At 39.9% G+C, this 14,980-nt stretch overlaps 1 protein-coding gene across 1 annotated transcript in view; it reads right to left on the minus strand.

The window, feature by feature from the left end:
• zranb1a (zinc finger, RAN-binding domain containing 1a) overlaps positions 1 to 13,232 on the minus strand; it is an 18,230-nt gene extending 4,998 nt beyond the window's left edge. Inside the window, exons 1-7 of the mRNA XM_032501417.1 lie at positions 12,940 to 13,232; positions 11,576 to 12,444; positions 7,276 to 7,463; positions 6,173 to 6,326; positions 4,783 to 4,854; positions 3,647 to 3,845; positions 733 to 853 (exon numbers count right to left, since the gene is read on the minus strand). Coding sequence (XP_032357308.1) covers positions 733 to 853; positions 3,647 to 3,845; positions 4,783 to 4,854; positions 6,173 to 6,326; positions 7,276 to 7,463; positions 11,576 to 12,407 — 1,566 coding nt within the window. The 5' untranslated portion in view covers positions 12,408 to 12,444; positions 12,940 to 13,232. The remainder of the gene's footprint in view (positions 1 to 732; positions 854 to 3,646; positions 3,846 to 4,782; positions 4,855 to 6,172; positions 6,327 to 7,275; positions 7,464 to 11,575; positions 12,445 to 12,939) is intronic.
• Positions 13,233 to 14,980: the final 1,748 nt, after the last annotated feature.

Raw genomic sequence — 14,980 nt, forward strand, 5'->3', positions numbered from 1 at the left:
TTTACAAAGAAAATTGGTGTCCTTAAAAGGTTAATTAAGGCATTAAGATCTATTTACAAAATTGATTTTTTTATTCCTCTTTTTAGTCAACTTAAGCATGGGCATGTAAACTTATGAGCACCACTGTAGCTCTCTGGGTTAAATGCCTATAATCTCAAGATCACAAGTTGGGAGGGAATGCTGCTTCAGCAGGCGTGCCAGCCAAGCAGATGAGCTTTCTGTCAATCTACAACTCCATCTTAGGGGATCTATAATAATAGATGTCCTTCCCGTCATTCACACATGGCCCACCTTCCAACTTTGTCCCTCATTAAGTTCTATTCACTTTACTGGCATGAAGTTAATGACATAAGACAGTGCTGATATACAGTACCAAGTAGAAAAATGCTTTCCATCAGAGTGTGTGTGTGTGGGGTGTGTGTGTGTGTGTGTGTTTTGTGTGTTGTGTGTGTTGTGTGTGTGTGTGTGTGTGTGTGTGTGTGTGTGTGTGTGTGTGTGTGTAACCTCAACATGCCTCTACAAAGGTTTTCATTTTTACCCCCCCAAACAAACCAAAAATAATATTTTTTTTGGGTAATAAAGAAACCTGCCATTTTATCTTAAAAAAATGCATCAATCTGAAGTATTACTTCCATGCTCCTCACAACTTCTGCACTGTGCCATTTCGTGCCGATTGACTCATGGTGGACTAGAGGAAGGAAGTGACCAAACCATAAGGAACATCATAATTACCTGGCTGGCCAAAGACAGGATGAACGCCCAGTCCTCCTGCCACTGTTCCTCTCTCAAGGAGAAATGCAAACCGAAACTCTGCGAGTACCACGACTCCCACTCCTTCCAGCGCGTGTAAAACCTAAAATAAGAGTTACATTTAGTTCATTTTAGTAGTTCATTTAAATCAAAAATGGTTATGATTTTCTTTAGGGCATCTTAACAAGCACATTTTTTTTTTCCTCGACAGAAAGTACTGCATGGAGAACAAACATTCGTAAAACAGTAAATAGTGTTTAAATCCACTGCAAAGACAGATCACATCAAAGTCCTTTAAAACACTGAATGAGGAGGCAAGTTAAAACACTTTTAGGGAGTGTGAAGAAACCTACACAATAAACAAAATGATCCAAATACCTAATGCAATACACATAACAGGAGAACATCGCTCTGTCTCACTTTTGCAAAGTAGCCTAACCTCCTGTATTTGACTGTTTGAGGGAAGTATGTAAATATCCTGAGGAAATGCTTCTACACTCAATCAAATTAACAAAACCACTAAACAGGGCATGATTGCACTGGCAGTCCACTGGCTGCAGACAACCAGGACAACCTTTGTCTTTACATTATAACTTAGGATATAGAGTATGTACAGTTGTGTTCGAAATAATAGCAGTGCCTCAACAGCAGCAAGAAAATCACTGGTTATTAATAACATTTCAAACTCTATACCCAGATAAGTTTCTGGGGGTAAATAAAGGTATAGAAAACCAACAACCCAACAGCACGCCTGCCTACTGTGGATTCTGTGAAATTGAATGATAACTGAAAAGGGTGGTTCAAAAAAATAGCAGTGGTGAGTTCAATTAGAGGGGCATCAATTAGGGAGGGTATTCTGGGAAAAAAGGGTGTTAACAGGTGATCCGTATTTAAGGATCAAGACAACTGGCATGCTGGCTGTGCATTTCTCCTGAAAAAACAATGAAAATGGGTCGTTCAAGACACTGTTCTGAAGATGAGCGTTTCCTAATAAAAAAATTGATTAAAGAAGGGAAAACATACAAAGAGGTGCAGAAAATCATTGGCTGTTCAGCTAAAATGATCTCAATGCCCTGAAATGGGAGCAAAAAACTGAAAAACGAGGAAGAAAAAGAAGACAAAACCCTCGAATGGACAAAGAATAGCCAAACTGGCGAAGACTCAGCCAATGATGGGATCCAAGAGATCAAGCAAGACCTTCAGTTGCACGTGAGTACTGTGACAATCAGAAGACGTCTTATTGAGGTTAACTCTCAGCAAAGACGCCCCGCAAAGTCCCACTGCTGGAAAAAGCCATGTGCAGAAGCGTTTACAATTTGCCAAAGAGCACTGACTGGCCTGAAAAGAAATGGCATAATATCTTGTGGACAGATGAAGCAAGATTGTTCTTTTTGGGTCTAAGGTCAGCGGCAGTGTGCAGAACGCCCTGCAAACACAGATATCAAGCCACAGTACTCACTGAAGACCATTAAGCATGGGTGTGCAAGCATCATGATATGGGGAGTTTTTCATACTATGGTCTTGTCGATTCACCGGCATCAAGGGATCTGGATCAGTTCCAGTACATCAGGATCCTGGAAGAGTCATGCTGCCATATGCTGAGGAGGAAATGCCGTTGAGGTGGACCTTTCAACAGGATAATGACCCCAAACACACAGCAAGCGAGCAAAAGCATGGTTCCAGATGAACAAGATCAACTGATGGATGGCCAGCACAATCCCCGACCTTAATCCCATTGAAAACTTGTGGGCTGACATAAAAAGTTGCAGTGCATGAGGCAAAACCAAGAAACGCTGAGGAATTGTGGAATACAGTGCAATATCCGGCTGCAATACCTGTGGAACGATGCCAGAAGTTGGTTGATTCCATGCACCACAGATGTGAAGCAGTCATCGGAAACCGTGGTTTTGCGACAAAATATTAGTTTAGGTACTCGCTAGGTCACTTATCAGAATTTCTTTGTTTGTACAGTACTTTTGAGTTTCCAAGGAAAGAGGCAACACTGCTATCTTTTGAACATGCCATTTCTTACTTTATTTGAAATATTATTATTATTATTTAAGTTTTGATGACTTTGCGCAATTGTTTTGCTTTGGATAGAATGATCTGTGTCCCCAATGTATCTGTGTTCATTAAAGTCAATTTCTTTGAAGATTTTGACATTTAACCTCATTTTTCTAAAGGCACTGCTATTATTTCGAACACAACTGTATCTATGAAATGAAAAACCTGTTAGCATTTACAACACTGAAAGATAATAAGAAAGGTAGACCCCAACACTTAATACAAATGTTCTCCTTTACTTAAATTCAACATGTTTGTGAGTGAGATTTTTTTTCTCTACAGTATTTTTCACTTCAAAAATCTATATAGTATGTGATCTAACTTTTGTGTTATGCTGATGCTTTCACAGATTTTTTAAAGATGATTAAGACTGTGGAGATTTTTATGAGTCAAATTCAAGTTAAACTTTAGAATGATAGATGTCATTCAGATTACTCAATGCCAGACGAGTAAGTGTATCAAATTGCTGTAAGATTCAAAAACAGTTTTGGATATGGCCGGTTTAGCTCTGTTGGTAGAGCAGGCACACATGTATCGAGGTTTACTCCTCGACGCAGCAAGTTCGATTCTGACCTGCAGCCCGTTGCTGCTCGTCATTTACAGTAAAGTAGAACAGTAAAGTGATGTAATTTTCTGAACTTACAAGACTGTTCTAGCTGTTCTATTATTTACCTTTGCCTACTAAGTCATTAATCCTTTCTGGAGAATATTTATCAAAGATCTCATTGTGTAAAAAACATTTAGTTTAAGCACCAATAGTCAACCATTCAATATCATCGCAATATCAACATCCAGGTATCAATATCGTGATATTAGATTTTCCCTTTCTCACCAATGGGAGCAGTCGTGCAGGCTGTCATGGAGGGTCTTGCGGAGAACTGAGTCCTTGTCGTAGATGCCCCAGGTGGCCTGTAAAACAGAGTCCAACAGACAGTCTCCGGCTGTGCGGTTCCACAAGGCGTACAGGCGACTGTCCAGGCGTGTGCCCAGCTCCAGAGACCAGTTGATGACAGGAGATTCCTCTTCCAACTCTATACACAGACAGGCACAATGCATGTGTGTGGGGTGAGGGCACTAAAAGGAGGACAGGTTCCAACGGGCCATGTTCAAGCCTGTCTATTTTTGTCAAACTTTGCAATTTAAAAACAAAACAAAAAAACAAAAACATGGGGAGACTTCTCTAAGAGAGACAGGAGGATGAGTTCTAGGATTACACTTTAAGATTAAAGAAAAACATGACAGGGGGCAACATTTTATTTCGCAAGTTGAACAATTGATAAATAAGGCTGGGTTTGTGAGAACCTGAATTAAAAAAGGGGGATGAAAAAAATAAACATTTTGAAAAGCTAAATCTGTTAACAAAAACTCATACAATAAAAACGCATGAGAGCATAGAGGCTGCATCGAGTTGTTTCAGATGTGCTGCTGATGCAGCTAGTCATTCTGGAAAACAGTGTGCGTCGCATAACCTACTTTTCGGCATTTTTATTTTGTCCTGATATATTATTAAACACACCTTTACTGATTCTTCAGCTACTTTCTGTGCAAACATCAAAGACCCAAAGCAGCACTCATCAGTAACCCAATTTGTGGAGGATGAAATTGGTCACAAGACTACTCTGATAATTTCATTACAGTACACAAGCAAGCACACATGTATGGTCACAAGCATTCGCACACAGAGCACAGTCCTGGGAGTGTGTCATTGGTTAACCTTATTATTAACCTAATTAGAGAGGGAGTATAAGATGAAGCAGGAGGTGGGGAGCTGGTTGGGAACAGAAGGATACAAGAGCAGATGTTAATTGTCAGTCCCTTGCACACGGCACAGCCAGATCATGAATCACAGGTAACCAAACCCTTGAAACCAAATCATGTCTTAACACATGGGATTAGACTTAAATAAATGCAGACTGGGGATGCGTGGAGATAACTTGCAGTATATAAAAATGAATTAATCTTTGGTACCTTTCTGCACATCTCGATCCAATACCTCGTCAAACAGCTTCTCTTGGACAGCAGGCGGCAAGTCCTCTATATCTGACACATATGGAAAAGATATGTTTTTATGCTCATTATAACCCTAATGGTACACTGCACTGAGGGCAGCAGAAATGCCACAGTAATGACACAGAGGGGATGTTCTTTGCAATTGCATTCATAGGCTGACATTTTGTCAATGGTACACTGTAAACACAAGCTCTGTACAGCATGGTTTGCTTTTGTGTGTATTGAACTGTGCAGACACACAGCCAGAACACTGGTGGCTATTCTCTAGCTCAATAGTGAATGGCATTGGCTTTGTCAGAGAGAGAGAGAGAGAGAGAGAGAGAGAGAGAGAGAGAGAGAGGGAGGAGAGAGGGACAGATGAGAGAGAGAGAGAGAGAGAGAGAGAGAGAGAGAGAGAGAGAGAGAGAGAGAGCCCTGCTGCTGGCCTCTGGCCAAATTCAGTCTGCAAAGAAATACTTGGCATAACAGGAAGAAAATCTATCAGTGAATCCTGCATAATCTTTCATCCCAGCAGCAATGAATCAGAATACAACTGGTAGCTCTGAAAAGTAAAAGTACATGTAATTTCAGTGATGACATTACACCACACAGACAGGACACTGAGCCACTGTTTCTGTGAGCATTGCTGCACAAGAAGGCTAGCCGCCATTCCTTCAATTCTCCAGTTAGGGAGAAAAACATTTAAGATCACACATTTAAATGCTGTACGTTTATACACATAAAATACCACCACAAGTAGACAGAGCGAGAGCTACTGATACATTTACCAACGCACTTATTTTTACAGTCTATGGAACGCAGTCATCTCCACCAACGTTGACATCTCTGACAACAATGTCATCGTTCCACATTAGGTTTTACTGTGGACATCGTCATATGCCAATTCGGTTAACATTGCAACCGTAGACCTCACAAACTAATGTAGAGGTATTCATTGAGGCTACAAAAACAGGTCTGTTGGTAGAGGCAAATGAAGCCAAATTTATTTTGGGATCAACAGAGAAGGAATAAGATTGCACATAAACAGAGATTAAAAAAAAACTCTTTTGTTCCTCTTTCTATTCAGGCTCTCAACTCAGTTAAGAGGAGGTGATAGCCCTTGCTTATATTAATGACCCCAGTATTTATTTATTATTATTATTTTTATTATTATCTATTGTTTGATTTTTTGTAGTTCAGGCTGAATCTGTTGTTTTTAATGTGTTCATTGTTGTGTGGTTTGTGTTGTATTTTCTTCATGTGATGTCTTCCTGCTGCACACAAATTGCCCTTTTGGGAAAAAAAAAACTGAACATATGCAAGGGAAGTCCAATAAGCAATTTAGGGTTATTGTGGGTATTGTGGGTACCTGCAGGCAAAGTGAAGGTGACCGGGTCAGTAAGGAAGTAACAGGCAAAGTCTCCTTTGCGTTGATGTAGAGAGGCTGCAATCTCCCTGCGGATCTGCTCTGTCAGCTCAGGACACACCATGGAAGGGATGCACTTAGCTGCCTGCTGGTTCACCTAAAAAGACAAAGACAAAGACACAGACACGATGTTAGAGGTAAAAACACCAACAAAAGCATGCTCAATTACAGGACATTTTTAATCGTGTCCTTGCATGCATTTATTTTAATAAGGATGAGCAATACAGACAAATGTTGAAATGATTTTTTTTAACTACAATAAGCCAGAGATCTTCAATAGGGGGTCCGGGACCCCAAGGGGGGGGTCCTCAGTCATTAAGCTATTAAAGTGTTTGTTTGTTTATTTATTTATATATATATATATAAAAAAACATATATATATATATATATATATATATATATTTTCATTCTTTCTCCCTTTCAGTTAAGGGGTCTCTGGTTTAAAAAAAGATTAAAAGATCCCTGCAATAAATTATAAATTCAAATCAAAATTCAAAATAAAATCAAATTCTGCCATACACAGTAAAGAAGCCATCTTTCTCATCCAACCTCTATGACTTGTTTGACAGTGCAGCCCTCAGGGCCTTTCCTAATCGTTGCTTGCCCTCCTTGCAAACCACATCGGCTCTGTTGTATCACGTCCATTAGGAACCAGTGGCAGGACTGCAGCCAGGCTAATCCGCCACCTAATCTTTAAAGTGCACTTCTGCTGTAATTAAAGGCATTACGTTACGGGCATCTGCTATACATCGTCTACTCTGGCGCGGAACATTTATAGGCTGATGTGGTTGACGAGGAGAAGTACCAAATATAATCTTGTATAATGCACTACTGTACAATCTCAAGATTACTAGTGGTTGCCTATTATTTTTCATGAGAGAAACATTTTAAATCTGATTCTGTTACGGATTCTGCTATGTGGTGTTCTCATTTGCAGAAATGTGTGTGTAGATAGGGTTTAATCAAGGGACAGCCTGCTGAAAGAAGATGGTATACCTTTAATTCCAGTCGGGTGGTGAAGACAAAAAAATATAAAGCACGATTACCTCTGTGAGCAGGATGGCTAGCATGTCCTGCCTCTGGAAGCGGATGGCCAGATGGACCAGGGTGAAGCCTACATCAAACGCTGAGGACCGGTTGAGGAGCTGCACCTCGTCAGCAGTGAGCTGCCGGGCAATGTCCCCACCTGATGACTTGTAGGCTTCTATTGCCGCCAGGTCTCCCTCCACCACACCTGCAGCGGGGGGGGGGGCACCAAAACATAAAAATGGATGCGCCTCAATGTGCTAGTGCAGTTGCTTTTCCAGGAATCATGTACACACGCTACTGAATTTAGATGGAGAAGACACACATCTTCATTGTTTACCATCTATGTTAAAGGAAGCAGGAAGAGTGCTTTTTAGAAAAAACAATTCACATTCAACACTTGTCACAACTCAATGCACAAACGCCTGCTGTCCTCTCTTATAAAGTTGAATCAACATCTTTGTAAAACAATGTCAAACAAAAACTGAACATAACTACCTTCATACATTTATCGCAGGGCTGTACTTAATAAATCAGCATCTGAGGGAACCTACTATGACAAATACAAGTGTTTCTTGTCCAAACACATCTGCAAAGAAAAAAAGGTAATGTAGAAAGACATGGGTATTCTTTTGTAACAGCCTTCATCTTTGTAAATGAATAACACTGGGTTTTGGACCAGTCCCAACCCCATGTTCTTGCTTGTAATAGAAGCAAGTTTGAACAGACAGCTTGCCATGTTCGATGAAAGGGCTACAGAAACGACCATCAAACTGCTAATGCATCATTCCGCTCTTAGTCATAGGCAATTAATATTCAAATTAGGGAGAAATTTGCATTACAAATTCAACTTCAAAAGATTTAAATGCTAAAATAATTCATAATGAACGGAGCTCTCTAGCCCTTGACGTCACTCCACAGTTCAGATGACCTCTAAATGTAGCCACTAGCTAACCCAGTATGACAGCAGCTATCACACTGTAAGGCTACTACATAGCAGACCAGACAGAGCAGTGTAGTTTATAACGCAGAGCTAACAGAGAGCCGTGTCAGACAGAGGACAGTCAGTGCAGATTAGCGTACTCCCCCTCTTTTGGACATAGCAGTCTCAACATCTGTTATGAGTGTAATGAGAGGCAGCTAGGTAGCACACCAGACACTAAAACACAGGCTAATTTTAACAGACTGCCTCATGTGAGGTTGTCCTCTCTGGCAGAGGAAGAGGACAGTTACCTTGAGAGAACCTGGACTGGAATGTGCCATGAACATCTGGTACTTTTGTACACGCTGAGTGATACTTTGCAAACACAGATCCACAAATGGAGGCCTAATGAGTTTGGCTGCAGTATTGCACCTGCCATGCTGGAGACTGCAAACAAGACTTAAAAATGTGCCCCGATGCCACTCTTCATATGTATACCATTCACACTATGAAAGTGTCAACATTGAGTATACTTTAGGATAGGGCTGTTAAATTAATAACATTTTAAATCACAATTTTTATTGCGCCTCCAAATGATCACAAAAACCACGTAATCGAGGAAAACTATTATTATTTTGCACATTGCATTTTGCAGGTAAACTTATTTGGTCTTGTGTTCTGAATGATGGGGAAATCAAAAAATTTGAACAGGAAAAGTATCACGGGAAATTCTGAAGTGTTTTCATTATTGATTTTTGAAATGAGATGTTGACATCTTTGCAACATATTTACAAAAGTCACTGAGTAATCTTGTTAAATAATCATGATTTCAATGTAGACCAAAAATGATCAGTATTATTTTTTTTTTTCCATAATAGAGCAGCCCTACTTTAATGAGCAGTCTCACATTGCAAAAAAACTTGAGCAACTTTAGCATAGACCAAAATGCATTGGTGAAATGAAAGAGTATTTTAGTTAGTCAGCACACTCCTTAAAATGTGTGTTCTTCTGAAAAGAGAGCGTCACTGGCTTGCAGTGCACAATAGCAATAGTAAGCATGTCCTGATGTCTAATGGTTTACAGGTGCATACCATATAACCACAACTTAAATTCCAGCAAAGGACCTGTGTTGCATGTCATAGCCCTCTCTCTCTCTTTCCTAACTATAGCTACACTAGCCACCTAATTTCTTCTTCTTCTAAAAGAAGAAGAAGAAGAAGAAGAAATGGCAGGGGATGGATGACAACAAAACATTTAATATTTGGGAAAATACTTATCCCTCTGTGAAATTGGTAGTAAATGTTCTAAATATGCTGTTTGATTGACAGTTAATTACATAATATAAATAAAACTCAACAGTGTGGTTCCGAAAGTAAAAATCCAAATTCATTTTCTCCAAGGATTTAGATTTTTAGCCATTATGTCTAAACCATCCAAGGTAGACTGACAACAAGCTCAGAGGTTATAAAAAGGAAGTGTGTGCTCCTGTAGAAGCTAGAAGTCCGCATGAAATTAACCTGGTTTTAAGAAAGACATGTTGTATTCGCAATCTTATGGAGAAATACTACACTACCCACAATCCTAAGCGTAACAGTGGCATCTCTGATTAGTAGAACTAGCTGTTACCATGGAAATGTTTACAGCACCCGCGAACACGCAAACGGATACAGCAAGCTGCTACTATTGAAGTAAATGATAGTTCCTGCATAAAGTCTTGAACCTTTGCCTTTGTCAAAATTATATTTTGCACCAAATCAAATGGTTTATGGTCATGATTCAAGGCTGGTTGACTTGGTTCCAAGCTTAAATTTATACAAGCAATTTTTGAATAGAACAATTGAATGAAAAAAGAAAATATCACTTCCACAAACAGAGCCGTTAAAAAAGTGGGCAGTCACTGTTGAGCTCTTCAGTGTGGAATTGGGACACATTCTAAATACCTTACGATCAACCCATTATGCAGGGATCAATCCACCCACACACCCACAACCAAAACGTATAGCCCAGAAAGAGATAAAAATATGTGTCCACAATTTTCTGATATAACGTATATAATTTTAGGTAGAATTATGTGTGTTGGCTGATTACCAATCTCATTTCCAGTGCTTGATGACAAACACACAGAGTTCCTCCTCCTGTTTTATAACCACATAAACTGCACACAACAACATGAGCAACATCAAACTATAAGAATAATATGGATGTACAGAAAAATATTATCACTAACTGCAAGATACTGCAAGATCCCGGTTAAAGTCTAAACAAAGGAACACTATTACACAAACAGTGTGTGCTTCCTTTTTGTGGGAAAGTATGATCATTTGATTTGGGCCCAAACACAAAGCTCTGAAAAAACAGACCAGAAACTGTGGAGCGAGGTGAAATTAAGTTGTGGGAGCTAAGGAAGTGCTAGGCTTGGCCATAATATACTGTTCGACTCAGGCACTTCCTCCACTGACAAACACTTTGAAGAGCCCAACTGTAAAAAAATCAGCTGACATGGTATGAACAGAAAAGGAAAAGCAGTATTCACAAATAAATCAAAATGTTGGAAATGTCTATATGAGGTAAAACTGTCTCAAAGAGTAATGTTTTCTAATGCCACAACAAGCTGGAAAGGGCAATCAGCATAAAGGTCAAGAGGACACTGATCATGTGCTGCCTTCATGCTTTCTTGCTTTTTTGTTGTTGACGGGTGTATATGTCTTGTCAAGGCTATTTTTGCCTCCGTAGGCCCCTTCTCAGCACATAAGCACCACTGTTTACAGGGTTGGTTGACTGCGAGCCAGGAGAGTCTCTGGTCCACACTCTACACTCTCACTGCGCTGGCCAGACGGCCCATTCATCCCCACCGGCTTGGAAACACTTATACCCTCTCAGTTTCTCAAAGACGCTCTCAGTAGGAAAACAAGTAGGGCTAAAGGTTCAGTAAAACGTTGGTTCAAACTCCTACTAACCATTTAGTTACACATGTTTAAAATGTTACCCTTTTGCATCATCTCACTGTAAGGGATATTGTCCACCTAAAAGCACAGCTTTGTGAAATTAAACCCTTCTCACAGAGCTTTCCAAGCCCATGTTTTGCAAAAATCCTGATGTACTTTAATATTTGGAGTCTAGACAATGACATACTGGCATTCATTAATAAAACAGTAAGTGTATAACACTATTTTGCAACCTTGGCCTTTGCAGGGTGAGGCCCAGTCTGCACTGTAATACAATAGAACAAAGTAGAAACTAAGTGGTTTGAGATTGTGACAAAAAGGGTTGCCTCTGGCTGAAGCACCTCGCTCGGACATCACCATTGAATATCAATATTGCTGTTATTAAGTTTCTGTGGACTGAATAATCACTTAATCACTTGCAGGAATGCCATGTAATAATGTATGAAAACTCACCAGCGCATGCATTGAGGAACAGCCAGTCTGTTTTCCTCATGCGATTTCTAATCTGCTTTAGCTTCTTGAAGTCAACTTCTTGCTCCTCTTTGCTACTCATGGCTCCAGCAGCGAGCTCTATCCTCTGAAAGTCCATTTGGACATTGTCTTCCCTCTTGGGCGTAGGAGGGGACCTCCTTCGGCCCTGGCCTCCACTGCAACTCCCCCTCCACCGAGCCCTGTCCTGCTCATTGATCATGGGTGTTGGCTCAGCAGACTCAGCCAGCTCTATGGCTTCCTGGTTGTTGGGCTTGGGATGGTCACAAACCACGCACTTTGTAGTCGTGGGCCAGTTCTGGTAAGTGCAAACTGTGCATGTCCAGTGCTGCTGATGGGTGTTGAGTCTGTTTCGGTCATTGTACTCCTCACAGGTATCCACAGGGGAGTGGAGCACAGGACGACAGCCTGTATTGGAGCCTGAAGTCTGGGGGGACTCGGTGGGGCTGCTGGTTCTCGTGCGTTGACACAGGCACTGTGTGCAGCGGAGTGCTCGGGGCCAGTTCAGGTAGGTGCACATCTGGCAAGACCACTTGTTGGCAATTTCAGCTATGCCAGCTGACCTGACTCTTGGCCTAGCACTGGAGTCAGGGCAGATGAGGAGGTTGCTGACACTCTCAGTTCTGGGAGGGTCCCACTCCGGACTGGGGTCCAGATCAGGGCTGTTCTTGTAAGGTTCCTCTGTGATGATGGGACCCCTTGACTTTGGTGCACGGCACATAGTGCACTTGACTGCAGATGGCCAGTTTTCATAAGTGCAGTAGTCACAGGCCCACTTTACCTTCTGTTCTGTCATTGTGGATCACTTTGGATGGTCAACTGTGGTGATAAACCTAGTTAGATGTGAGACATAAAGGATTTGTGAATCATCTTGAAGGTCGATAAATATAATAAACTAGTATTGCGTTTAAGATGCATAAATCAATGAAAAGACTTCATGGACTTCCTTCAAGGTTAACTCTTTTGTATTCCAGCAGAATGTAAACTAACTTACATCTGGTCGGGCACCTACAATAACACTGGCAGCCTGAGATTTTGGATTGATTGAAAGACTAACATGACCTGCAAGCTGTTAATTATCAGTAACAGAATAAAGATGGTTAACAGTCAGGGTTTGATTTAAATGACGGGTGGCATTATTGCGTTACCATGTAACGTTAGCTAGTAGTGTTTCATACTTGAGTGTTAGCTTCCTTGCTCCCAAGCTAGCCCTTCCATACATAACTAGTTACCGTAAATTTGGACAGTTTACGAACATCTCCGAGAAAGTACAATCATGTAACAGGCTATATTCCAGAATATTTTAAGAAAATATGTAACATTCTTACCGTTTCGCGGCCGCGTTCGTTTCTCAAGTGCTGGTGAAAACCACAACAAACCCTTCTTGTTCAGTCCCCCTCCTGCTTTATCAAACCTTTCCCAATCCGAGTTATTTCGACCCCTTCGTCTCTCACATGTTTACCTTTATGGACAAATTAACCTCTCGCAGAATAAACCACACCTGGGCAAAGCCTCTACTCCTTGAATCATGGTATAAATATGCGACACTCCATGGTTTACACTGCCTCCGTGTTGTTTAATGGCGGCGACAGCGAGACAAATGAGTAGCAGAGCCAAAATAAACGCTTGCTTGCCTTCGTCACCAATCATCTGGCTCAGCGCTCGACGCGATTGGATAAAAGGAAAAGTACTGTGTTGCCTTCATGGCCTATCGGAAATAGTGAACCCCCTTTGTACGAATATTTATGATAGGTTAAAAAACAACTGGGAGATTTGATATTAACGGGTCAAAAAGTCTTTCATAGCTAACACTTTCACTATTTGCTGAGGTTTTAGCCCTGTTTATTCTGGTCCCTGAAGCTCACCATTTTTGTGGATATCATGTTAAACAAAAAAACACTGGAATATGAGAAACGATTCCGAAATATCCGATCTTATTATAAACAGCAAAAGCTTCCCTCCTCACCATAGACTGTATATTTATAAACGGTCTGTAGTTGTAATGTTTGTTTTAATAATAAATACATTTTATAGACAGCAATACAATCTAAACGAGTCTTATGCACAATTTTATTTGCAGCAAGAATGTAAAATGTAATACTATGTACGATTTTCTCATGATTCTATTTTGTACAAATTAAAACCACAAGCGATTATAAGTTAAAAAAAGCACACACAAAAAAACATGGACACAGAAAGATGTTTAGAAAGACTGCTGTTGGTCGGTTATGAATTATTGAACTCATGGTTACATCACTAGAATAAAATATTGGATTAAGTAAACTGACGAACATCAAGGTTCAATTCAAAAGGGATTAAAAAGTAACTTGTCTTTTCCCATTCACTCCCGTTTATGTTTGTTTCCTATGTGTAATATAATTATATATCTTAAATAGATATTAAGGCTACCACAGTGATTTAAAAAAAAAATTCCACAGTCCCAAAAGTAATAAGAAAAATTAAAGAGATTAAAGAAACAACTTTCTTTTAAGGTTAATACTCAAAGTATTTTCACTTTTCAAAGGTCCTTTTAAATAAAAACATATACTTTAGGGTTTTCTCGACCACCTCCTAAAAAGGGTATTCATTTTTAATTAGACATGGGAAGAATGTGTGTATAGTTTACTAAATTCATAGTCGTAATAAATATATTTCAAAAAATAAAAATCCTCCAGTCCGTTTGGTGTTCCATATTATTGGGGTGTTCCTATTTTTTTCCAGAATACTGTAACACAGCAAATAGTCAACTAAATCAGGAATCCTTTATCATGTATTAAAAAAATGTCACTTTAGAAATTGATTAACCTAATAAGCTATATTTTCAGCTTTTTTTCTCTGGTTTGTTCTCTAGCCTACTTATTTACCTTGCTCTATCTGAAACCCTTACACATCAATATAATTACAAACTGCAATCCCATGTCCAGAGTAGCCTATTTTTGACCAGCCAGTCTTATTTAGTAGGCTATTAAAAACTCACCACCAATAATCCAAATCATCAGAAAGTATAGGCCTAGCCAACAGCAGCCTAGCCTACACAACCCATATGCATAACCTATAACCTAACCTGTAACCTCTGACCTTTCACCTTCGTTGTGGCATCCCTGGGGTGGGTTTGGTGCCAGGTGGGGTGTCCATCGACCACATACTATGGCAAGCGATTTAAACATTTAAAAGCTAGACTGGTTATGTGTTGCAGATATTTTTAGTTTTGCCTAGTCAAAACTGAATTACAGATATCTCTATCTGTTGTTTTGACCAGTCACAATTACGTTACAGATATCTTGAATGACAATTTCAACTATCCATGACTAGCCATAAAGACGATATTGATATGTTAATTCCGGATAGTCAAACTTAGTTTTTAAATGT

This window comes from Etheostoma spectabile, chromosome 21 (assembly GCF_008692095.1).
Source record: "Etheostoma spectabile isolate EspeVRDwgs_2016 chromosome 21, UIUC_Espe_1.0, whole genome shotgun sequence".
Classification (NCBI taxonomy): Eukaryota; Metazoa; Chordata; class Actinopteri; order Perciformes; family Percidae; genus Etheostoma; species Etheostoma spectabile.